Here is a 26,207-nt window from a genome sequence, read left to right as displayed (position 1 = left end):
TACAAGTATGGTGCTGAGAATTGAAAGCTGTTTACAATTACTTCCTGTGTATTGCTTTAATCTCTGACTTTTCATTTGTTGATGAAAAACAGAGTCAATGACCACTTCAGTGACATCACAAGGCTGCCACGGTGGCCTCTTCACCATTAACCCACTAACAGTGAGAGGCTGCTGGGAAATCCTGCATGTACCAAATAGGGAAGCCAAGTAGCATTTTTCAAGTTGACTTCACAGGCCTCTTACAAGGCCAAAAGAAAAGAAAAATAACCATGAATTATATATAGACTAGATCATTGGTAACTGTTCATTATTTACAGCACATCCACTCATTTCACTCTTTTAAATTACAATAGTTATAATACAGGATCAATTATCTGCAGTATATTGCAATCATATTCACCATATAAAAAGGATTCAAGAGGTGTGCTAATGTGTTACTTGCCATTAGTTGTTGATTTACGCTAAATTGCCTGTGTCAAAGATGCCTGTGTAATGTGTTATATTGTTTACGCAGCATGACTAGCAAGACTGTGCAGTGTACACCTTCTGTCTGAGTACAGTTCAATCTGTTTTAAAAGGGTGAGGACCCATCTAGTCACTGCAGACTTTAAACTGCAGTTAGAACACTCCAGATACTGTTGACCTCCATGGAGGAAGGACATCCTCAAAATGATCTAGGAACCTTACAGAAGCCAGGAACAGCTGCTCTATTTCACACACAAAAAAAACTCCAACAGACTTCATTGTGTAGTGTAATAACATCATACTGCATAGGACTTGGTAGTTTTGTTTCTCCAACAATGAAGCAACACCATTTACAACACAAAAGGAATGGCTACATTTTTACAGTGTGAAGTGCAAGCCCATGTGTCATAAAAAAACTGTGGTAGGTTCACTTCAAATGAAATCAATACAAGGTTTGGAAAAGCACGTCAGTTTAATTAGGACAAAAGTTATAACAGAGTTTTACGTTTTTAGTGGTTGGCAGCCGGTTGTGTTTTTAGCCTAAAATATAGAAAGTGAATGTGTGTGCTTTGTTTTCTGTGTATAACCACTTAGCACACTGACAACCAATCAATCCCCAGATGCCGTGACTCAACAGATTCCACCCTAGTGAGATGATTTCATATGGAATAACAAGATGAACTGGCCCCACCCCTGCAAACCTAGCAGCTGAGTAAGAACCTTGGGACCGTCTGCACAGTGGTCACAACACATTTTTACGGTTAAAAAAATGTATTATTATTAGTTTCCAATTCTTATCTTGTCTCTTTGAAACTTTTTTTTTTTAAAGTTTAGGCTTAGCACAGTTCATAACCACAAACTTACTGTAGCTATCATTTCAAGATGCCTTTAGCACAATCTCACACTATGAAGCAAAAGCATTGCTTTTTTATTAAGTACGTGATATAATGGTGATGGAAAGGATAAAGTCCCACTTACTGCATATGGAAACTTTCCATTGTAGTCCCGGTCATTGGCTTTCACATGCCGCTCCTCCTCTGAAAATATATGAAAGTGAGGAAGGAGTTGGGTTAGTCAGAAAACAGCATTAATTGCCATTAATTAAAGCAGGAAGAGCATTTGTTAAATCTGAGTAATTCTGGATTTAAAAATATAAATCTGTCCTTGTCACTTAAATGCATGGAGGTCCAGGGTACATTCTTTACACTTAAAAAATAATAGTTGTCCACCAGGTGTTAGTAAAAAAAACAATGGAATCAAGTGTAAACAGTATTACTGAACAGCAGTATACTATGGATACTGCTGTTCAGTAATACCCCCAATAAGAGTAATGAACTACTAATGTTGTATAAAGTTAAAGCTATGGAGGAAGTTGGGCTTTACTGCTGTACATTTAAAAGCTAGTTCCCCGTGACAGACAAGAATCTGAGTCAAACAAAGGTGCAAGATCAGCTTATCTGAGGAAGTACAGAGTTCTGCTTTCCCATGTATTAGCATGTGTGTCCCCTTTATAGGTAATAGCAAAAAAATACTTCCCTCTAAATTAAAAACAAGAAAAATGTGTAACACCTGCCATAACATTGTTAATGGTAGAGGTAAGTCCAGCGGGCATCGCTAACATAGCACTGATTCAATGTAACAGCATGTTTATATTGTTCTGGAAGGATACTGTATGTCACAGAGTCTCTAGTTTGTTTAACATAGTGATGTTTTTTTTTTTGGTGAACAAGTAATTTGTGTAGTATTCAATACAGACACTGTTTACTCAAAAGTGTGTGTTACATAGTGTAGGTGTTCCCCTGCATATTTGTGAACTGCACGGTTTCAAATTAAGCTACATTTCTATGCAGATGTGGAGCTTGATCTAAGAAATGTAATTCTCAGAATACAGCTTTTTATTCAGGCTGTAACTTTTTTTTTTTTTTCCCCATACACTGTACTTGTTAAATCTCCTTCAGTCACTGTGTGTGTAATTGCACCACACCAAGGGGTAGATGTACTAAAGTGTTGCATCTGTTGCAATCGCTGCAAACCACATGGAAACCAGTCGAAAATGTAGCATGAAATGTACTAAACAAACGCAACGCTGTGAGCATCATTTTAACGAATTTGCACTTTAGCCTTAAATGAATATGTAATTCTGGGCATTCTTGCAGAAATTCGCAAAAATAGGGTGGAGATAGTGCAAATGAGGGATCAAAAATATTGTAATGAGATGTACTAAAGCTGCAGGCAATTGCAATACAAATTTGTTAAGTCAATTTGTCATCTATTGTGTGTTAATTGTCTAGGCTACTAAATAGACTAAGTAATAATGTGATATCTTGTAACAATTGTAAGTCGCCCTGGATAAGGGCGTCTGCTAAGAAATAAATAAGTAAGTAAGTAAGTAGACCAAGTTAAAAATAATAATAATTAAAATAAAATTAAAAAAAAACCCTACAATCATTTAGTTTCAATTTAAAATAATCTTTTATTCGCACTGTACACCAAAGTGTACAATGCAGCAGCATGATTTAGTTTGTGTTACCAGTAGGCTAAAGTACAAAAAAGTGCGCTAGGTATTCATTTGGTTTTACTATTGTACTGTATACTGTATAGGCCTACTGTACAGATTTATATTTTTACATAATGTAATGTGTAGCCTACCCAAAACACATTAGTGTTATTTCAGCGCAATGATTTATATTTAAAATACATAGAGAACTGTAAATATATGTGTGTGTGATTTTATTGTATTGTTTTTAAACCCGACACCTCCTTATGTCGGACAAACATGTCCGGTTTTGAGAGGGGCTACTGTATGATTCTGAAAAGCTTTTGGGGGGTGAAGGTTGGAGCCCCACTATAGAATCTGCTGGGATTAAACTAACTTTCATTTTATATATATATATAAAGATGGAACAGAATGCATTCTACAGATGACATTTACATTTAACAAAAACAATGTTATTTTGATTCTTGCACCCCTGCATGTATAGACGTTATCCTTCAGGCACCCTCTGCTGCAGCTGCAACCACAACTCAACTTTATTTGAAAAAATGTTGCAGAACTCTCGCTAGAGATCTCGCTAAGATGACGCAAATAATATTTAAATTAGTATACTGCGGCTCTCTTCATTAACATATTTTTTCTTGGTACATACGACAAAATGTGCACTTTGCGAATTGTCGTAACGAAAATGCAAACTGCGGTACGTTTGCAAGTTTCCTATCTATGTATCTCTTATAATACATATATGTTTTTGAAACTTCTCGAACAAATTCACACAAACTGTTTAAAATGTCTAAAAATGTAAATTAAAAAAAATAACTAAAGTACTCAAATTATAGTACTATATTATCTTTAAATACGGTGATTCAGAACACTGCAAAATGAAAATCCAATTGAAAAGGTTCATTGAAAACAGTACAGACCGCTACAGTATGATTTGCTATCTTAGCCTCGCCTCCTCAAACAGCTGCCAAGTGCCAAGATGTCTAAGCGTCAGTTAGCTAAAAGCTAAACTTCTAGCTATTTAGTTACAACTCTTGAAAACAATCGGTGCCATTTTAGAATAATAAATAGTCAAGACCTCAGAGCAGCCTGCCCACCCACCTCCCTCAGTACTCTGCAGTAATCGGAGTATCTACCTTGTCTTGGGTCCTTGTTGCGTAGAGTCCACCCTCCCCTCCATGGCAGTAACATCTGTAGACATTTCTCAGTCATTTCCTTTGGCACAGTTATGCTTGTATAAACAAGGTTTAAACTCATTCAACAATAAGGACACCAGCAGCCAAGATGATCTTGTCATGAATATAGCTTCCCAAGAGGCATCCCCTAAGATGAAAACATACACTACTGCTGCTGCAATCCCTGTGAGTACTGAAAGAAAAACAGCACCGGTAGCTTATACAGCTGCTTGGGTAATTGTGGAGGTGTGTCTACTCTCATTTCTGCACTGGCTCTTCTTTCAGCTGGATTAGTCAGTGCAGGTATTTACCCCAAGGCTAAGCAATTCACTGCACACTGAATTGCACGAAGCCACCGGCAAAAAAAAAAACCCAAATGTTTTGGCTTTGATTTCAGAAAGAGTGTGCAGGCTGCTACAATGTAAAAAGAAGGGTAGCTTTACCATATTAATACATTCTGCTACCTTGCTTTCTGCAACTCTGAGTCTTATTGCATTGTTTTTGTTTCTTTTTGCTACCTGAAATGGGACTATACCACAGCATGGTCAAATGAAATAGTTTTTTTTGTTTGTTTTAAACTCTTAGATTTGCTGGAATGCTAAGAATTCTGTGCCTTCAACGCTGAAGACACCAGCATTCTTTTACCTGGACTTGTAGCAAATCTGTTCCACCAGCTTCTCGTTCTCAACAATTTCAACCCTTTAATCTGTGTCAACTAGTGGCAAACAACAGTGTAGTTTGGATTACTGAACAGAATACAGATAAAAAAAGACATCAAGGGCTGCAAAATACTTCTAGATGAGAAAATGACATGCACCTTACCATCTAGCAATTATGGAACCCTTTTGTTATCCTGTTTTAAGTACTTTTTAAATCACAGTCTGTCTTGGTTAAAACTAATTACATTATCAGTAGTATTCTCATGCAAGTTTTACGACCGGATCTTTAGCTGGTTGGATTTTTGGTTACATGGAATAAAAAAAAACCCCACAAAGTCATATCACTTAAGAGACACAATAACGGGAAGTTCCAAACGCTGCTGGGAGATGGAGTTCTTGAAAGACATAAGCTGTATCTGTCTGTTTCCTCTCCAGGGGTCTAAAGGTGTAGTTAGAACCTGGTAATCTCCAATGAGTTATGTGATTATACAATGGTTCCTCGTGAACCAATATTGCTCCCCAAAATCAAATACGAGTTTCCAGTGAAGTGTGGTTTGTTCTTTCTAAATTACAACACTTTAGACAAGTATGGCAGACAGCACTGAACCTACTAAATTGACCCCAAAGACACTGCTGAGACAAAATGACCTAGAAGCAAACCGAGAACTTTCTTTAACCAAGTGTAACACCAGATATCACAGTTTTAAATGTACATAAACAGTCTCTATCACATGTTTCTCTCAAAACTGCACATTTGATACATATAAAAAATGGAAATGCATGACAGGTATGAAATTGTCTGTGAACTCTGCACAATATTGTTCAATAATCATAGCACCACTGTAGCTAGAACTGGCAGTAAATGCCCCAGCACTATCAGCTGATCATGGATTGAAAAGTGTAAAAGGTACTACAAGGACTTTTATTCATGTTCACTTTCTGACTCCAAATAACAGCTGTAGGGCCTTCTAGTGGAATACTTCTCCAAAAACCATATGGCCATTCAGGAAACAGCTCCCACACACTGCGGTATCAGAAGATAACTGCCTCACATAACCATGTTCTTCATCTAATTTTATAAATATTAAACAACCAGTAATTTAAGCGAAAGTATTCCTAAAAAATTCCCCCCCAAAAAACTTGCTGGACTAAAGCATGGGCCTCTATGTTTTATTTCACTTTGGAAGAGACACTGAAGCACACAGACCTCCCAGCTTCAAAATTAAGACACTTCCTTTTTTTGTCAAAACAAAAGCACTGTTACTAAATCAACTACAGTATGCAGTATGTACAGTAGCTGTCATCCGGGACATGGCTGTTATATGGGGCACAGTGGAGGGGTGATAGCACTGGAGCTCCCTTTGATCTTGCAATTATACTGTGCATTTACAGCCCCTGCTCATCTATGTCTGAGAGCATGCCCCTAATATAACTTTATTGAGAAAATCACAGGGCTAAGTGGGGTACCATAAGATCTCCCCCAAGGAATTGGGCATAACACTGAAAATAATATGTTGGCACCTGAAATGGTTTATGAGATATTCGCATCGACAATTCTGGCTTAACAAAAACGTATAAGCCCCCTCATGGGCCCACAGAGATGCTTTAGAAGGGTTAACAGGCTTTGTTACGATACCTTGGCACATGAAATTTGAGCTCACTGCCTAGTATTTAAAGCACTTACTTGCAAGACTGAAAACCTGAGAGCACTTGTGATTAACATGAAGGCTTTAGGTGAATCAGACATTATCAAAAAGACAGGGCTGCTTCTGGACTAAAGGATTCAGGTCAACACAGGTAATCTCATCAATCTCTAGAGTGAAAAACACACCTACCTTTATTATTTTCAGTGATTGTCAATATACAACCCCTGAGGAAACAGATCAGCAGGATTGCTATAGAGTTAAACAGCGATCTGTTCAGAGCATGCAGCCCCCCAGCATGTATGGTTTGCAGCTGGAATGGCTTTTGTGTGTGTTTTATAATATTAAACCTAATAGTTATTGCAGTTGTTCCTATTGAATACAAACAGGTTGCAATGTGACTGTTGAGGGTCATTACATTGGTTGTTTTGCTCTCTGTAATGTTATGACAGCAATGACAATTTAAAAAAGCCTGTTTAACTTTATCTGCATTTTTATTCTTTTGCTGTGTGCAATACTGTATTTGCAAATCAACAACTGGGAAGAACACCTGAGCTCAGGTTTAAAAACAACCTCTCGGTTTCAGCTAATCATATGTCTGGGGAAAGCTACGCAGCAGATACAGCAGTTATTTTTTTACGTCTTACGTCAAACTTTTGCTCTTGTAACTACAGGTATTTGGTGACTCTAAACAAATGAACCATGCACAGAAAGCATGCTGAAAACCCTGTGCTTGAAAAGGCATTAAAGATCAAGCAAAAAAGACTGCCAACCCATGGGTGCCGTTCCACAGCAAATCAAATAAAACTCAAACATTCATATAACAGGCAAACATTCAATAAAATGTAACGCTTGTATTTGTTCATTTGTAATGCAGTATCAGAAGGAAAACCAATCTGTCACAACAAGCACTTTCACAAGCTAACTTCCTGAACAAGCAGCCCCTAAACCTGTGGACCTTGGAGATCAAACAGTCTTACGTCTGAGTTTGACCTCTGTCACACTACTTTGATTTATGTGTTACATCCCTGATCTGTATACTGTTGTATACAAAAACTGCATCCCCCTGCTGCAACACAGCAGGTCTGACAGACTTTCACAGAGTGAAAGCCTAATTCAGAATCAACCATTGCTTTGTACAGTGAATGGGTTTAAACTTGTAGCAATGGCCCACAAGTCTAATAAAATACTCTTTAAGTGCACTTCACAACTAATGAACAGTTTCTACTGGGATTTAAGACACCTCTAGGATGCTTTGCCCCTTGATGTAGGCTTTACACAGAGGTAATTGGATCAGAAATCATAACTGTATTAAGAACACTCAGTGGACAGTCTGGTATTTTAAATGCATACGACAAGAGAATGAAGGAGTAAAACAAGTACAAAAAGTAGTAAAACGTGTTTCCTGGCATTAATATAATAGTCCAACCATTTATACTTTGTACTTGCTTTTTAATAAAAGAGGAATTGTACTATTGCAGGCGCATAGCTACCATTAACCTGCTCTGTTATTGTGTTGGCTCTTGTTTATTATGAGATATTTCATTTAAGTTAGAGATACAGTACCAGTAAAATGACATTGGCTCATGTAAATACATTTCTTTACATGAACCAATGAGGGTAACTGCTTGAAACTTGACCTACCGTTTAGATTAGTCGCTCGTGTTATTGGATCTAAAAAAGTCTAACATTTGAGATACATGAGCAGTACACCTCCACCTGTAGTTACAGCCGACCTGGGAGGTTGCTGTAATAATACAAGGACTGTAGCTGTACATGTTGGTCTACTACTCTGATTACACCAGTTTATCTATTTCCAGCACTGTAAAAGTCACACAAATTAGCTTGCTAATGTAAACACGCTCTGCTGGTTTGGTTGGGCTACCTCAATCCCCTTCACTTAGCGTTTATAAGCAATAGTGACAACAAAGATAAAGTCAGATATGTTTCTCCTATGCTGCTAAGTTGCTGTAACAGACCCTGTCAGTCTAGGACCTGCCTCTGTTTAGATCATTAGAGTAAGGTCCAGTGTGTGACCTTGGGCTGTGTGCCTTAATCTCACACGTCTGTTAAACTAGGTAGGAACAAGAGCTGGCTGGAACTGAGATGTCACAGTTGGGTAAATCGTTTCTAAATAATAAATGACATCATAAAACACAGAGCAAAGAAATGGGAGATGCATAGCCTTAGCCACAGGACACCGCTAGAAAAGACGGAGTGCTATCAGGCGCCGTTTCAGAAATAAGCTTATCTTACAGTACTGTATAGTGTTCAGATATGCTGGTGCAGTTTATGAAATACATGTCAGTTAAAAAATATTATACTTTGGTATGATAAATCTATTCTAGACTGTTGTACAAAAAGCCAACAACAATGTAGAAATGTTCCATGAACACTACACAGTATTTCATTTACAAAAGTCGTCTTCAATAACTCCAGTTCAATATTTCATGTTCTTGGCAATATTATCTTGGAAATGCCAAAAATGAAACAAACAATTACTATTATTTTTTTTTAATATTACAGAATATCAAGAATACCCTTTGTGTTGGTAAATATATGATATAAATTAATATTTTATATAAACAAGCTTATGTATATGCATGCTACATATGAATCCTAGTTAGGAAATATACTGTAGTTCTTCAGTGGGGTTTTTTTCTGTGAGGAAAGCCTAAATCCTGCTCCACAGTTATTATTTTTTCTCCTTATTTGTATATTAATAAAGATAAACAAGTACTCGAAACCCAAAGGTTGTGAGTGTGATTTGTGTCTCATTTCCAGAAAAGAGCACTGAAACTTCAACAACAAAAACATAAAGAAGCACTGGAGCGAGAACAGCAGCGAGAAAAGGAGCTGGAAAGGGAAGGGCAGCTGTAATTCTCCGTGATGATAACAATACAATTACCGGTACTATGAAAACCTGTTTAGTCTCAATGGAATGAACAGTTCTGTGGGGTCTTGTGGACGACCATCAGTCTAATTCTTATTTTAATGTTTTGTCTATTACTTTAAATTTTGTACTGTTAGCCGAGAATTGTTCATTATTTGACAGTACTATATATATACAGTATATATTACATATACAAAAAATAATTAATGTATAAATATACAGTATCTACACGGTGGGTTTAAGAAAATGTTAAGTATTGAAGTATCTGGAAGTTACTTCAAATAATATGCTTAAAATGATTAGTGTTAGATTCTCATAGCTTTTTACTAATAATTCTATACAAAGTTATCAAAACAGAATAACTAAACATTAATAAATAATAATTTCAACATTTGTCTTATTATAAAACCAATACAATGTTTAATTTAAAGAATGGAGAATGACACAAATACCTTATCAAAGATGTTAATTTGCATCATACACATTAATAAAATCATCATTGCATAAAAACAATACCGTTGAAAGATATTCTAGGTCCTTCACCACTTTATTTTCAGTGGTGAAATTGGAGGTTAACAATAGTATGCTTTGCTACAAGTCACTTATGTGCAGCAAGTACACTTTTAAATGTCACAGGAGCATCCATGATTCACACAAATTATTAACATAATTCTAGCCTCACAAGACACTGCATCAATAAGAAAGAAAGAAAGAAAGAAAGAAAGAAAGAAAGAAAGAAAGAAATACCTGCTGGTTGCACCTTCAGCCTCATTCCCAGTACTGTGTGCTGGCTTAAAGGTTTCACTAAGAAATAAAAAATATAAAATGCTGTTCCAACGACCTGGAGCTGGTAATGTTATGTTATCCATGTGTGTTGAGACTGGGACCATTAATGCTTTACCATTACAGTGTCACTCTGTGTGCTTGGACGGGTTGTGCACACCCCTGCCAGTCAGCTCCCTGGAACAATGATCTTTACAGCAGTAAACATTCAATCCATCTTATCTTCCCCTGCGAGCACCTTGTAAACTAAAAAGAGACAAGTCTACTCAATGCCACTGACACTGTGTGCATTCACCACTGATAAAAAGCATTGGCTAAATTTAAAGACGGGCGGTGGGAGAAACAACCTTCTTAATAATGTGCTAAAACCAAGCAATCGGCAAAGAACACAGTATTATCCTGCTACAGTATGTAGAACATTTTATAGAAACTGCGCAAGTGTGTCTTATCAAGTACCTATCTCAGTCTACGGATAAAAGTGTGCATTTTTAACATCTACATTTAGCGCATTTATTATTGCATTAGTGCTATCGACACCAGCTGTCAGCTGTTGTATCAAGTTGAACTGAAAATTGTCATTTCTGTGGGATAAATTTAAATAACTCAAGAAAACAAAGGGAATAGACCAACTCTGTAATACAACATTTTTGTTTTGGAAGTCCATTTGACAGCCCTCTTGCTCAATTGAAAAATATATTTTTTTCTCCCTTTTGATACAGTGAAGATACAAGTAGTACTTACCGCATCGCTTTATGTAAAGAGGTAAGTTAGAATGTTTTACTTACCAATGAAGGTATTCTTGTCACAAAGCGTCATAGCATCAGGTTTCCTCTGATTAGACCCGAAGGTTGGCCTGCTGATAAACAGCAGAGCAGTCAGTAATTCAAAGCGGTCATAAGGAATTTAATACATACATGGGGGATCATGTTATGTCAAAAAGTGACAGGTGAGGATAGCCAGAGGTAATAGATGTGTGCACGAGATGTCTAGGATAGAGCCCCATTGTCTTCATCAGTGGATTCAATCAAACGTTTGCAACAATGCAACATTTGCAAACATGAGATGCATTTGCAGGTTGTTAATTTTTTTAGTTCCTGTAGACGTTTCCCGAACACAATGTGGGTGTTTTTTCACCTTAAACATGGTGGGCCAGTGCCCTAAATTCATTTCCTGTTAATCCATGTTTCATGTGGTGTTCACAGACCACAAATGCACAGAAATGTATAGAAATTCAACTCCATTTAAATAAGTGAAAAATATGACATATATACATACATATAGACAGACAAGTTCCACCATATAGCCCCAAACTGTAGCTACAAACACAGCATACATAATGTATATTTACCGCTATCTGAATAACTAAGGCAAAATTCAGAGGATATTATATAGTATATTATTCAGTTGTATTACACTGACATCGGCAATGGAAAGTTACAAGACCATGAGAATTTTGCTCATGGAAACGACCAGGGACCATCTACTGGTAATCATCTTTCTCCTCAAACTCCTTCACTTGAAATTAAAGGACGAGGATTGTCCTGCATGCAAAATATTGACATTCAATACTTAAATTCCTCAAAAAGAAAATTATGTTATACACATTAAAAAAAAAATTAAAAACTGACAAAAAACTATTTCTCACCCCCTTCTTCCACAGGATCATTTGTAAACCAGCGGGTGTTGAGACGATGAATTTTGACTCTTAACCCAACCCCAAGACAAATTATAGAGACTTGCTCAGATTTTCTGAACATTTATTTGTTTTAAACTGTACACTTTTAACCCTATGACAGTGGTAATAATAGGGTTCATATGAAAGACCGAAAGGGGTGCAAATGCACCCCATGAACATGAACGCGGTCAACTTTTTTACAGCTCAAAATTACACAAAACTGGTTTATATTATTATTTATACAATTACTAAATTGAATAAACATTGTTCTGAAGTGTTAAGCATTTTTTAAATATTGTATTCATTTAGTTAAAAAAAACAACAGTAAATACCTGTAGAATTTCACGAGCACAAATATAAACTACACAAATAAATATTATATTGTACATAGAAGCTCAACATGTACAAAATCCAGTAAATAATCAAATTGTCAACATACACCTGTGCTTCAATATAATGTTGCAGAAAGCAGCAAAGTTGAAAGGCTCCAACCATTGAAGAATAAAAGAAAACAATTCCAATCCAAGTAACACTGTTATCAAAGTTACAAAGTCCTGCAGATGAGGGCACATTATTCCAAATTACAACAAAGCAACAAATATAGGCAATATTATTAAAGCAACAGACTTATTGACTGATGTGGCCCTGCCCTAACTCCACTGTGATGTTTTTTTGTTTCCTTATTTGTTTTTTTCCCTGCAAATCAGCAACCCTGATGTATCACCTAAATGTTTTAAAATGACCTGAGTAAAGCAAAACTGCATACTAATACCAGCCTAGTATCTATGACATCCACGAGCTGGCTCTCCGTACAGCCAGTTTAATTAAAACCGAGTGGGCTTGGTGGAAGAAGTACACCCGTGGGGATTTCTTCAGGGCAGACTGCAGAAGTCAGCAAACAGTGAACCAATTAATGCTGTGACATGAAATGCATACTTTCTATTTCCAAACATATTTTACAGACAGGGATTGTGCCTTTAGGTAAACAGATTTATATTATAGCTTCAGTCTAGCTGGAAGTGTATTTTTTACTTTAAAACAACCTTCTGCTGTATTATCCAGCCATGCAAGACTTAAAGAAAGGCAATCAATCACTTCTAGAGTGCCAGTATTACTTGTTCATAAAAATACTTCAGCTATTCAATCCACCAACCTGTGAGATTAAAGGCATTGAATCTAAATACTGTCCATTGTCTACCAAGGTTATGAACCACTTGAATATGTTCTTGTGCAGCATGAGAGCTCAATGATACACAATGCAGAATGGCAGTCACAATATAGGGAACAGCTGTAAACAGGAGAGGCAAGATCGGACAACATAGTCCACATATTTTATTGAAGCCAAACATATTTATACACTTATAAATTGATCTTAAAAGGCCAGAGTGAGAAATGTCCAGAACGTCTCTTTTGTTATGATATGTGAAGCTTGGGAATGTAGAATATACAAGAATGCTGTTTGAACAAGTGTCTACTGAAACTGTTTTTTTATTTTTTACTGCCTTTGGGGTATGAAAAGGTAACACACATGCCATTAAATCTTTGCTAACCTTGTCGACTAAAGGCACAAGGCAAAATCTGAAATGTTTAACAAAGGTCATGATACATTTAACAGCATGTCCCTAGGCACCCTAAATTAACTTCCACCATAACCTTCAATTCACCTCATAGATGTGAGCACCAATGCATGTTAGAAACAGAAATGTCCTGGCAGGATATGTCAAGCCATAATAAACAAAGGCTAAACAGACAAAAATATAACCTTCCCCTTTCCCCAGGCTTAATCCTAAAGAGAATCCAAGAACACTTGAAATCCAATTCCAAATGCTGTGTCCAATTGAAATGGAAAAAATATATATATATTTGGCCTAATTATTTTTCCCATATTGTAATGTGGGTTAACAGTGTCTGTAAGGGAAGTACTGATTTCATACTGTGAATTGAACTACAATTGAAACAAAGGTGCTGACACAAATCTCATACCGTATCTGACCAAAACAATTATTTCCACTAAGTTCATTCTTTCGCAGTTGTAGTGCTTTTTTTTTTTGCTAACTTATTCCACTGGAAAATGTGTGTGGGTTGGGGGAGATTTGGAGACATGAAAGAATTGCTTCATTTTTTTCTAAATGACCCTGGAGGGCACTAATCAAACCCTGGTATTTGTTATCAGTAAACATAATGAAAGCACCTGCAACGTCTGCCATCACCATTATGGTCTGGCTGGAGAATCAGTTGCCTGCATACTAAATAAATATCTCTAGGCAGCAGAACTAATGAGCTTAGGGACTTTCTTCAGTGGAGAAAATGAAATGCAGTTTTTCGTATGCATCCCCAGCTATGCAATTTCATCTTAGTGCCCGAGAAAATATGAACAAAACGTTACTGCCCGATCTCGAATCATCCGTGACATGCAGGCAGCCATTTTCAAAGAAACAAGTCACTGTCTGGGAGATGTCAAGTAATACAGAGGCCTCCTCCAACTCAGAGGATGATGAAAAGGACAGATTTGTTGTTGTTACAGGCATGTTCATTTACCAATACTACTGCAACTTAAACTAAAAAACACTAGCCTTGCTGTCTACCACACAGCCCTCCAGGCTTTTAAGACTTTTGGCTTCCATACTCAGCTTCCTTCTATCCTGCAGTTAATGAGTAAACAACTAGATTCCCATGAGGATTCCGCTTGGCTGCTTAGTGACACATTACCACCACCAAATTGCTCCACAAATCCAAGAACTCAGCTAAAGAAGAAAATTGAACCAGACAGGGTTCTATTCAGTTGATAGTGTATAAACACTGGCTGATGCTAGAAGATCATAAACATACACCCCTTTGTGTACCATGAAAATCAAACATCTAACAATACGTAAAACCCCAGGGAGTGTGGCTTTAAACAGTGGCGCTTCTTCAACAGACTCCTCATTGCTTGTAAGTAAAGTAGCATACATACCGTATCCCTGTGAAAGACACATAATACATTTTAAAAAGGACACTGAACACCTGTGATCTAATTTACATGGTCGGTATGTTCAATAACTGCTTGTCCACGCCACGGGTCCCAAAACATACTCTTTATCAGCACAGACAAACCACAAATGCTGTTTACACTGGTCACCATGAGCTAAACTCCATTAACCTTAACAATTTGTGGTAAAGAATATGTATATCAATATCAATCATCAGGATCTACTGAGCAGTTCTCAAGATATAGCTAAAAGGTAAGTATAATATAGAATGATGGACAGGCGTACCATGACTAACACTCACCGTAACAGGTAAGATTTGTGGAATTATATTGTTAGCTATAAAGCAAATATGTTGTCATGACCATGCGGTGCGTTTGGATTGCCTTACCTAAGCGATTAATATCTCTTTGGAATGATGGCATGCCAGTTGTCTCACGCTTCCAATTTGTTTTTATTATGGTGTTGTTTCCACTTCATCTGAAAAGAAAATTGCTTCAGTACGTTAACTCTTTGACAGGACGCAGGAAGGTAGCATGTCGTAGTAGGCGACTCGTCAATCCAGTGGAAAGCAGATTGTTATTAATTGTGATTGTAATCCTGGTCTGTTAATGACCAGTGCCCTGGCTTTCTTCCTCAGGTCACCGCTGGGTCATTTACAAGATACTTGTAAAATACCTGATTGAAGTGCCCCTTCACACTACAGTACAAAACGTGATGTTTTATATGGAATGACTATTTTTGATAAAACCGTGTTTCGCATTATTCTGGATATCAGAACCAGCTCGTTTTGATTTGTAACAAAACTAAACCCGTTCCGCAACGACCAATAAAATCTGGTTACAAACAGAAAATATTCCAAAATGCATTGATTTATAAATATTCCATTTAAAATGCAAACTCTACGCTACTTAGAATAATAATAATAATAATAATAATAATAATAATAATAATAATAATAATAATAATAATAATAACGTGCGGCATTCCCACTCTGCACCGCTCCAAACAAAGCAAAACAACATATTTTGTTTCACAGACAAAACTGCAGATGTTGTACTCAAGCAAGTTAACCCACTACATGGGTTTTAGTTCAGCTGGTAGGTGTTATCTGGCTAACATACATGGAATAAATGCTATCATAAACATCACTTGCCTTGAAAAGCTGTCCTTATTGAAGCTCCATTCCACAGCATGCAAGCTAGGCGGAGTAGCAAGGAGCACAGACATCAACACGATCAAATTCATCAAGTAGGTTTCTCCCTCTCTCTCCGAAGCCACATCCACTATGTCGTAATTTGCTGTTTTCTTAAAGCTGCCGGTTCATCTACAGTGGATTTCAAAGGAGAGAGCTGCTGGTATCGTTGGTTTAGAAGTGAAATAATTTTTTTGTAGATGTTTTTCTTCAAATAAAAACTTTATTTCGACATCGTGATATTTTTCCCTAGATATCAAACCCCGATCTTGGCAGCGTGTTTTAGAAGTAGATTATTTAGTATGTGAGTTAATATAATTGAATTTATTTGTTCTAGGAATAGGCAGTGTTTTTATGTGTATTGTACTGTAATGAAAACAATACCAAAATAGTAACACATGTTGCAGTCTTTATGTTTAGTGTTATATTTACACTGCTCACGTTACGGTTAGTGTTATATTTACAGTGATCCCTAGTTGTTGATGCACTCTCTTCGATGGAGTTTCCGATTAAATACTGTACTAATATAATGAGTGATTTTCCCATGCTTTATATGGTCCAGAATATGCTGCGGTCTTTTGGCATGTTCCAACGACTGTAGGTACCATACTGAATGTTAGTTAAAACCATTCCATTTTCATTGTTTGATGTTTAGTCTGCATAAAATATAGTAAAATATTGGTAATAATATATCCATAATATTCCCCAAAATTAAAATGACAGCTTTAGCAATATTCAAGTTGACACAATTCCCTTTCTGAGCAGGCGCTGTAACACCAAGTGACCTCCTCATACAGCTTACCTCAGAGGCGAGTTTACCACAATGATCTGCGTTAAGTCTACCCAGAGCCCTAGCATGGCCTTTTAAACTAACCACTGTGACACAGGTTTTCAAAAGGTGCAAAATAGCTAGGCTGCAATCATGATCTAGGTCACTAAATAACTTTGCATGTCTTTAACTCACAACATTTGGATACCATGTTGGAATACCATAAGCCAAGGTCATGTTAGTTCAAATGGAATAAAATCTAAATTATCAAAAGATTTCAAATGGTAGAGCCAGATGTTCCAAAGAGCATTTTAATGCATTCCCTTTCATGTACTGTATGGTATATGTGTTTGCAAAACTGTTTTCTGCAGATTGTGTGCACACTTGCAACAAGTGATGGGACTACGGTGGGTGCAATCAAACTTGATTTCAACAGTTCTTCCTCTGTTATCATTCATAGATTTTCTTGGTTTGTCAGTGGAAACGTTACTTGTTTAATTAACTCTGCATTTCCTTTTCGTTTGGTTCTGACAGTCAATGGAAAGCATGCTATGACTTCAGGGGTCTGCAAAAACCACAGGAAGCTTGCACAGCTCATAGTGGACATGTGAAAACATCTACACTGCTGTTACAAACAACAACCAGTCTTTGTGAAAAAAACACCCTTTTTCTGAAGTAGCATTGTGTTGATGAATACCTTCTGAGAGAGCACTTTTGATTGCCAATGTTCTCAATTTGGAAGTGCTTTAGTGTTTGTTTGTTTTTTGCGCACCCACAGAATTAATTTCACTTATGACCAAAGCTGGAATTTGGATGTGGTCCCAAGAAAGTGGACTGCAGGTCACTGCTTTGATGAGACCTGTGAAAACTGAACCTTAAACGTGAATCAATGAAAATCTGAACCATTTCGACCTCATTTAACAAAAAATCCATTAGCAATGCTGAACAATTAGTTTAAATTAAATAAGTGTTTTGGCAAACACAGCGTCATGTGCTGTTTTACAACGAGAGAACCAAACATGCAAGTCATTTTCTTAAATAATACCTTAATTGTTCAGAAATCAATATCATGATGATTAGCAACCCAACATCGCCCTCCAGTGGAGTAACAGGGTCAATGGGGACACGCTCCTGATAATATCACTGCGCTTATTATCACACTCCAGTTAATGCACGCGAATTTGTAATGTTCTGCACTCTATCATTAATACTGTCCTGTATCACAGGGTCGTCAACAGTTAGTACGCTACTTTTAATTCATTGCATTTGAACCTTCATAACTTTTTGAAGGCACATAGACGAGCACTCAATCTCGTCTTTTGGGGTTAATTCCCGGTGTCTACGGTACTGGCCGACCGAAAATAACATTGAGAAAAACAATCATCTCTCTCTCTTTTGAAAAATGATCTGTTCATATGGGTTATTATGATGGTGGCGTTAGATAAGGATTATTAAAAATCACATAAAATGATCTTCTTTCAATGGTGATAATCTTGGTAAACGCGCAGTGAAACTCAGAGAAACCTAATAGTCGGCCAAATTCTTCCGGTAATGGACACGTGGTAATGTTTGTGTATGTGAATGAGAAGAGGATAGTTGAGGTGGAGAAATTCTCCGAGAATACAGACTTTATTCGTTATGTTGTGAACGCAGGTACATTGAAAAAAAAAAAAAATCGTATACCGGTTATAAAGGCAGATTGTACAGTAATATGTGATACTGGATAACATAGGGGTATATATATATATATATATATATATATATATATATATATATATATATATATATATTACGGGGAATTTGAATTAAGAATCACGCCTGATGAATTAATGTTAATGTAGGGATTGAAGTTTTCGGGTTTTATTTTTGATCACATCTCGTCCCTTTAAACGTATTTTGAGCCGAATCTGTTTCCTAATTAAACTCATAAAAGGCTGTTAATTACAAAACAATGTCACTTGTTTTTACCGTCATATCTTCACTGAGCTTGATTCTATTTCGCTTAATTTTTATTTCAAACTGACGTGACAAGTTAATTGCTGAAAACATCTAGCTAAGCTTGTAACATTTTTTGTGCAGTGGTGTATTCTGTACATGTTTTATGTATTTACAAATAATTGTGTATGTATACTGAAATGTATTGTAACACGTTTTAAAAACAAAAATATTAGCTAAAAAACAAAGTATGCATAAATTAAAAGGCATACACTAAGATTAATTAAATTGGTTTTCTGCTGTTGTGAGTGCCAAAATAGATTAAGACTACCAAATAAAAAACATACCCCATCTTTGTTAGTTTTGTATTGTTGTTGTTTGTAAGTGTTGTAATTTTGATCCTATTTTTGTTTGTTTTTTCTGTTACCCTCTCCACAGCAATGGATGAGAAAAGTCTGAAGCTGCTTCCCTTGGACATTGAAGACCAGGGTACCCAGAGGTGTAGATTAGGACCAGGCACAATGGCCAGTCTAGGACTGAAGATTGGTAGCCTGGTTCAGATCTCTCTCTTCGGTGGTCACTGCCTGTGCACAGCTTGGCCAAGAAGCGACCTGGCTGAAGGTTTCATGCAGTTTGACTCAAAATGCGTTACAGTAGAACTTATTGGGAAAACATATAACATGTGTAGCGTGAACCTTAATCAGATCAAAATGGTACCCTGTACCAAACTAAAATGCATACATGTTAAAGTATTTGTTAAAAATGTGGAATTTAAAAAGGGAGCGACTTCTGCTCTGCTGCATGAACTTGTAAAAGAAGTGCTTCGTAACGTTTATGTTTCACAAAGCCATGTCGTGTCCTTTGCATCACTGGAAGCTCCTATTGAATTAATTGAAATTCAGAGCTTAAACCCTTCTACCTGTGAGGCTGGCCGTATCACTGCTAAAACAATCATAGAGATTACTGAAGTCAAGAGGCTGGAGAGTTACATGAACCAGCTAAAGAATTCTTCCAAGATTCCGTTGGGTGGAATGGAAGATGTTTGCGCCTCACTTAAAGAAATTTTAAACCTGCCGTTTCATTATCCAAGAACATTACAGAGACTTGGTCTATCTTGTCCTAAGGGAGTACTACTTGTTGGGCCTCCAGGGGTAGGGAAGACTCTGCTTGTAAGAAGTGTTGCTAGGGAGGTGTGTGCCCATTTGGTCACTATCAGTGGCCCAGTAATACTGGGCTCGAGGCCAGGGGAGAGCGAAGAGAACCTGAGAAGAATTTTTCAGCGGACTAAAGAGGCCTCTGAAGATGGGCCGTGTGTCCTCTTCATTGATGAATTGGATTCGTTGTGCCCTAAGAGGACAGGCTCTACAAATGCAACTGAAAACCGCCTTGTCGCTCAGCTTTTAACACTGATGGATGGTATCGGGAGCGAGGGCCATATGGTCATTATGGCAGCGACCAACCGGCCAGATGCTTTGGATCCAGCGCTTAGGAGATCGGGTCGGTTTGACAGAGAGGTAGTACTGGGATGTACTTTTAACAGGGTTGTGAATTGGAGAGTTGGTAAGACAGAGTCTTGTTATTTTATACATTGTAATGGCAACCTTTATGAAAGGGCCACATGTCTGTTGACCACACTCTTTCAGTAGAGTTCAGTAGCTCTTTCAGTAGCTATTAAAGCAGGTAGGGAACCCACAAGTAAAGGTAAGAAAAGCCTAGATGGCCAAATGGTAGGTGGTTCAGAGTCCGGTTGCCCTTAACACCAAGTTGAGCACAGTTAATAATGTTGTTTTTTTTTTTCAGGTCATTATTGGCGCCCCAACCCTGAAACAGAGGAAGTCTATATTAGAAATGCTCAGCACACAGATGCCTCTTTGCAGCGATGTTGATGTAGCCTCTTTAGCAGAAATGACCACTGGATATGTTGGAGCTGACCTTACAGCACTCTGTAGAGAAGCTGCTTTGCAGGCAATTCTCCACAGTAGCCAGGTACTGCATGTATTTCAATTGTACAAAAACTTACAAGCTACAGACCACTCTTAATGCTTCACAGAAAAAGATTATCTCTAAATATGTTTAAAAGTGTCTTGCTGTGATCCAAACATTTTATCTTTTTTATCTCTTTTTTTATCTTCTGAAGGACGCGGGGAGTCACTTGATAAGAATGAGCAACTTTTTGGAAGCACTGAAGAAAGTTCATCCATCGTGCCTCAGAAGCAGCATTGGTCAAACTGACTTCAGACCTGTTGCCTGGGAGCACATTGGGGGTCTCGAAGATGTCAAGTTAAAACTGAAACAGGTATGTGAAAGGGTTAGTAAAACATTAAAAAGCAGTATCTTCTGAACCTGAATAAAAAGGAATCCATTCAGTGTTTTTATTTACAAATATGAAATATTTTTGCTACTAAAGGATACAATGTGTATTGTTTTGTATTCTTCTTTTAAAGAGCATTGAATGGCCAATGAAGTTCCCTGAAGCGTTTATCAGGCTAGGACTGTCTCGCCCAAAAGGGGTTCTTCTGTATGGACCTCCAGGCTGCGCTAAGACCACACTCGTGAAGGCCGCAGCCACCAGCTGTCACTGTTCCTTCCTGTCTGTCAGTGGAGCCGACCTCTTCTCTCCTTATGTTGGAGACTCGGAGAAGACGCTGGCCCAGGTTTGAACTGACAGGCTTGTCTAAAAATTAAGTTATCTTTACACTTCCTGACCAGCAGGGCATACAATCTGTTTGCGTTATACTGTATGCAAAACAAATTGTCAGCGAACAATAGCTTTCTTGTTGTTGACTGAAAAACCTCAACAACCTCTGCAGCATAAACAAAACAAACAACACGAATTCTGTGTTTTGTACAGCCATATGACATTTTTTTGTTGTTGTTTGCAGTGTGTGTGTCGCTTTATTTTAAGTTTTTGGAGAGTGTTGATGTACGTTAGAGTGCTTTTTAATACAAGAGAATAAACTCCAAACCCCTAATTAATTAATCAAAATAATGGATGAGTTTTGTGGATAGGGCCTGTTGTGTTTCAAATATTATGCCCATGATAAGGCAACAGCACACAAAGCATTGTCTCTCTGTGTTGCTGCAGGTATTCCAGCAAGCACGTGCGTGCGCCCCGTCAGTCTTGTTTCTGGACGAGATCGACTCGATCCTGGGATCACGGGCAGATAGTAAAGCCAGCAGAGGCGTTCAGGACAGAGTGCTGTCTGTGATTCTCAACGAGTTAGATGGGATTGGACTGAAAGTGACGGAGAGGAGAGGACCAGCAAGTAAGAAATGCCTACAGGAAGGTTTGCCAGAACAACAGGAATGTGACAGGCAGGTATGTGATAACAAACCCTGCACAATGTCATCGCTTCTTAAATGGCTACATTGTTTTCCATGATGCATGTTCTTTTCAACGCACAGCCAAAAAGTGCCTACCGGTTTTGCCGTATGAAAGTGACAAACAGTGTGTGTAGAAGTATCAGTTCATTGCAACCATGTCAGTAGATGAATGCACCAGGAAGTTGATTATTTTCTTGTAACTGCATACAAAAATTAGTTATGTAGCCATAGACCTCATCGAACACCATCAAGGGTTTAACACAATTTGTGAAGATGAAAAATAAAACAATGAAATTGTTACTAGGTTTGTAATATTAAGTTTATTTAGCAAAAAGGTGCAAATTGACCTTGATGAATCTGGCTCCATGTGATCTTGAAGTAATTAGCAAGAGCAAGACATGTGCAAGTTAGCCTTTCAGTAGCACCAACAGCCCACTTGATTCCTTGTATTCTTCAGCTTGATTATCAGGAGGTATGCAACAAAGATGTCCTGGTTGTAGCTGCAACGAACAGACCTGACCTGTTGGATGATGCGCTGCTACGACCTGGAAGATTTGATAAAATCGTTTATGTGCCGCCTCCTGACCAAGAGGTAAATGAGAACATTTGCTGTGTATCTTCTGCTAATGGTGATGATTACTGTTGTAAAGCACTCAGGAAGTGGATTCGGTCACAGTTCTCTAAGAAAATAACATGCACTCATGGTTCTAACAGAATGGCGTGTTGTTTATAAATATGTTTTTCAGAAAGTATATTGGCTATTAACATTTAATGGCTGTGAGGGGAAAAAGACAAAATGGAAATGCTTTATATTCACTGGTTACTTTTTAGAACCAAGAAGTGTTCCTCACATGCAGAAGAATGGTTCCTTCTGTTAATACGACATGACTTTTTACCCATATTTGGCCACTGGATCCCCCGGTAAAATATATCATTGCAAGATCTCCCATATTGTTATTTTGCACAATCCAACAGGCCAGGCTTGCTATATTGAAGATTTGTACAGAGAAGATGCCATTAGACTCAGATGTGTCCTTAGAAGATGTAGCAGAAAAAACAAGTTTCTTCTCCGGAGCAGATCTTGAAAATCTTTGCAAAGAGGTAAGAATATGTTCTGAAAAATTGTCTTCAACATAATCCTAACTAATCCATATATTTATTTGCCTTAGATTATTGTATGCAAAAATGATTAAAATGTTTGATCAAAGTGAAATGAATCTGGCTCAAGGTTCTGTAAAAGGCAGGTAATCTCAAAGGGTGAAATAAGTTCCCTTGTGATATTATATTAAAAAATAAACAGTGCTTTAAGGATTGCACTGTAAAAAATATACAATGATATTAACATTACTGAATAGAATTATGTATTGCAATAATATTTTACTAGCATATGGCCCTTGTTTTCATACATGATTAGGACTTTGCAACTCTGAATCATATAAAATATGAAATGACTATTCTTAGAAAACTCACTTCCCATTGATTTGCATATGATAAATGATTTCTTGTTTTATGCATTAGGCTGCTTTGCTTACATTACAAGAAGAAAGTCTGGATGCTTCCTGTATAAAACATGCCTCCTTCGTGATGTCATTGGAAAATACAAAGCCCTCCCTAACAGCACAGCAAATTGAGTTTTATCAGAAACTGTTAAAAAGATAGTTTTTTATTTTTATTGCACTCTCCGTTTACCAGCCGTTTGTAGAAACCTGGAGATTGAAGTGTCTTTACTGGTACATCTTTTCACTGTACAATAAAATATATTACCTTTCGATTATTTGTTTTGTGTTTTATTTGAGCTCTCCCTGAAAAATACTAATTTAATCAAAACCAGCATTTAAACCATTTTCCATTCATCTGTACAATATGTTATATGTATTATTAAATTCTTATTTATATCTAAATATTTGTATGTTGTTCTCTTGCCAGACCAAAGTGCTCCTGACAAAACACCTGTATGTCATAAGATACAGGACCAACTGCTTACCTTATACAATAATAAAATGTTATTAAAGGAAGAGCTGTATTACTGTGAAACAAACAGTGCCCATTACTGTGTGTGTGTGTGTGTTTATAATGTGTAAAGATCTAAGAAAATGGGTCATATTTAGTACTCGCAGCTAATAACTATGCAGTATATTCAATTTCACTAACCTTCACTTCTGCACTTTGATTCCAGAATAATCTTATGAGACTTTGCTGGCCTGCTTCTATGCAATATTGTTGCTTATTGTTAAATATTATTCAATGCTGGAGCATGAGATTTAGGAATCGCTCTGTTTGCAAGCTCCGGAAAAGGTAAGGAAGCTCAGAGACCCCTTCTGGTCAGGTGCACTGCAAGTCCAGGCAAAGCTGTTTCAGGCTGGGTCCTGACCTAGCGGGAACAATCAGTAGGGGACGTTTGAATTGGTCTTCATGTAAGGTAGAATGATGCAGGTCTTCTACCTGCACGTCAGGATAATAAAAACCTTAGGCTACATGGGGTTGTAGTTAAAAATCCACATTTGCTGCTAGCTAATACAGAAATTAATTATTAATATGCTCTTTGTCTTTCCCATTTAATACAATTCTGTTTTAAAACTGACAAAGACTGACAGCCAAAAACACTTGTCACACCACCCTGGTGTTAAAATCAAAGTTGGTTGCATGATTCTCAAGTAAATAGCACTGGATTTATTAGAGGGCACCTTGGTTATCTTGCTCTGCAGGGGTGTCATCCACACATTAATAATCAATGATCCCAAGCAGGCGAATGCTGACACCAGGACATTGGTAAGTTCCTTAAAAGCACTTGTTGAGAACCCTTCAAGCAATAGAACCCTTCTAGTGATAGACGTCAAATCTATTCCTAATTACCCTTTGAATTATGTATTTTACTTTTACAATGAAAATATACAGGAGCAGGTCCCTACTGCTAAGAAATAGAAATAGGAACAGCATTTCCTATGTGGTGTTTGTCTGAAAGCTGGAGTGTACACTGAATGGCAATGAGTCCCAAGACAGTGCAGTGTGTGTACGTGTGTCTGCAACTTGAAATGCCCTTGAAAAAGGGCAAGGAACAAAAGCGGTCTACACTAAAATATCTACAAAGAAATTAACTAATATACAAAAGATTTTAGAAATTCGTATTTACAATGAATTCTTCAAGGCTTTATCTATAAAGAAAACAATGTAAAAAGTGTTATCAGCCACACTACACAATACATCCTAAATGAATTACAGTAGGTAGCATTTTGTCCCAGTTTTTAATTATTTAAGACCACCATTATTGCTTTATGAACAGGGACTATTACAAAGTGCTGTGTATTCAGCTGGGTGATGATGACACATGATAAGATTGTCTTCCCTGACGCCTGAGCTTCCAGCACCTGTTACCTGTACAAAAGCACTATGATATCCAACGAAGCCCTGGTTTAAATTAATTTGTTATGCAAAATGTTATCTCGGACATGCTGTAATATATTAAAATGCATTTCCATTTTATTTCCGAATTCCAAACTGCACACATTTTTTAATGACGCTAAGAAATGTTCTGGTATCCCTGAAGAAATATAGAAACACCTTGTAGACTCGTGCTGAATCAGTGTTTCTCCTGTTGGCAGAGTTATGGCAGGTGTTTCTACTTTTTTTTTGCCAAACCCCATTACAGAATCTTTATTCGGTTCTCTGTTAAAAGGTGAAAGGTCATCAAGCAAGCTCAACCCCAGCTGGTTTAACAAAGATACAAAGATAGGCAAACCCACAGTCAGCAATTGATTGTTTTGTTTGTTTGTTTTTTAATATGGAATATGCGTTTTAATAGCAGATTTGGCAATGTCAGGCGAGTAATAAAATGTTTCTTTTTTGGCATGGCAAGGCTGTATAAATAGCCTGTGATTATTTGCTGAGGTTCTTTGTGCCACTATGTAGAAGCTGGTAGTAGCAATGACTCATTCTGCAGATTGAGTAAAAAAAAATGACTATAATGCCAGCAGCCAAGCTTCTTGAAACGTGAATCAATAACGTAGAATAACTGTGCCTCTGAGCCCACGACAGAGCGGACAGGATACTTCCTTTTAAAGCAACATGACACTAAATCCACATTGGCTGCTTCTTCAAAGTAAGGCTAAAATTAAACATTCTCATTCCCTTTTAAAATGTACTCAAGGTGCTGGGGTTCTGATTGATTACAGACGAACTAGGAGTGCAATGCTCATTCATTAATGAAAATTATTTAGTGCACAGGGTCCAC

The 26,207-nt window shown here is 37.3% G+C and overlaps 2 protein-coding genes across 8 annotated transcripts in view; one reads left to right on the top strand and one right to left on the bottom strand.

The window, feature by feature from the left end:
- The window catches only part of LOC117427903 (probable phospholipid-transporting ATPase IM), a 46,747-nt gene extending 29,967 nt beyond the window's left edge, over nucleotides 1-16,780 (bottom strand). Inside the window, exons 1-4 of one of the 6 annotated variants that reach the window (XM_058995103.1) lie at nucleotides 16,754-16,780; nucleotides 15,913-16,083; nucleotides 10,901-10,968; nucleotides 1,444-1,502 (exon numbers count right to left, since the gene is read on the bottom strand). In XM_058995103.1, the coding sequence (XP_058851086.1) occupies nucleotides 1,444-1,502; nucleotides 10,901-10,968; nucleotides 15,913-16,004 (219 nt within the window). In that variant the 5' untranslated portion in view covers nucleotides 16,005-16,083; nucleotides 16,754-16,780. Of the gene's footprint in view, nucleotides 1-1,443; nucleotides 1,503-4,098; nucleotides 4,305-10,900; nucleotides 10,972-15,147; nucleotides 15,548-15,912; nucleotides 16,145-16,753 lie in introns of those variants that run through there. The other 5 variants (XM_058995104.1, XM_058995106.1, XM_058995108.1 and 2 more) reach the window with 5 other exon arrangements.
- LOC131699126 (ATPase family gene 2 protein homolog B-like) lies at nucleotides 15,976-23,748 on the top strand. Of its 2 annotated transcripts, none has more exons than XM_058995110.1 (9): nucleotides 15,976-16,007; nucleotides 19,094-20,169; nucleotides 20,456-20,641; nucleotides 20,793-20,951; nucleotides 21,100-21,309; nucleotides 21,741-21,974; nucleotides 22,437-22,571; nucleotides 22,955-23,080; nucleotides 23,498-23,748. In XM_058995110.1, exons 2-9 carry the CDS (start codon nucleotides 19,096-19,098, stop codon nucleotides 23,636-23,638), a joined length of 2,265 nt encoding a protein of 754 aa, XP_058851093.1. In that variant the 5' UTR covers nucleotides 15,976-16,007; nucleotides 19,094-19,095; the 3' UTR covers nucleotides 23,639-23,748. The 2 variants fall into 2 exon arrangements, with proteins under 2 accessions (XP_058851093.1, XP_058851092.1); XM_058995109.1 differs by lacking the exon at nucleotides 15,976-16,007 and adding an exon at nucleotides 18,099-18,373.
- Nucleotides 23,749-26,207: the final 2,459 nt, after the last annotated feature.

The sequence above is a fragment of the Acipenser ruthenus genome, chromosome 21 (assembly GCF_902713425.1).
Source record: "Acipenser ruthenus chromosome 21, fAciRut3.2 maternal haplotype, whole genome shotgun sequence".
NCBI lineage: Eukaryota > Metazoa > Chordata > Actinopteri > Acipenseriformes > Acipenseridae > Acipenser > Acipenser ruthenus.
This window is presented reverse-complemented; position numbering and strand designations above follow the sequence as displayed.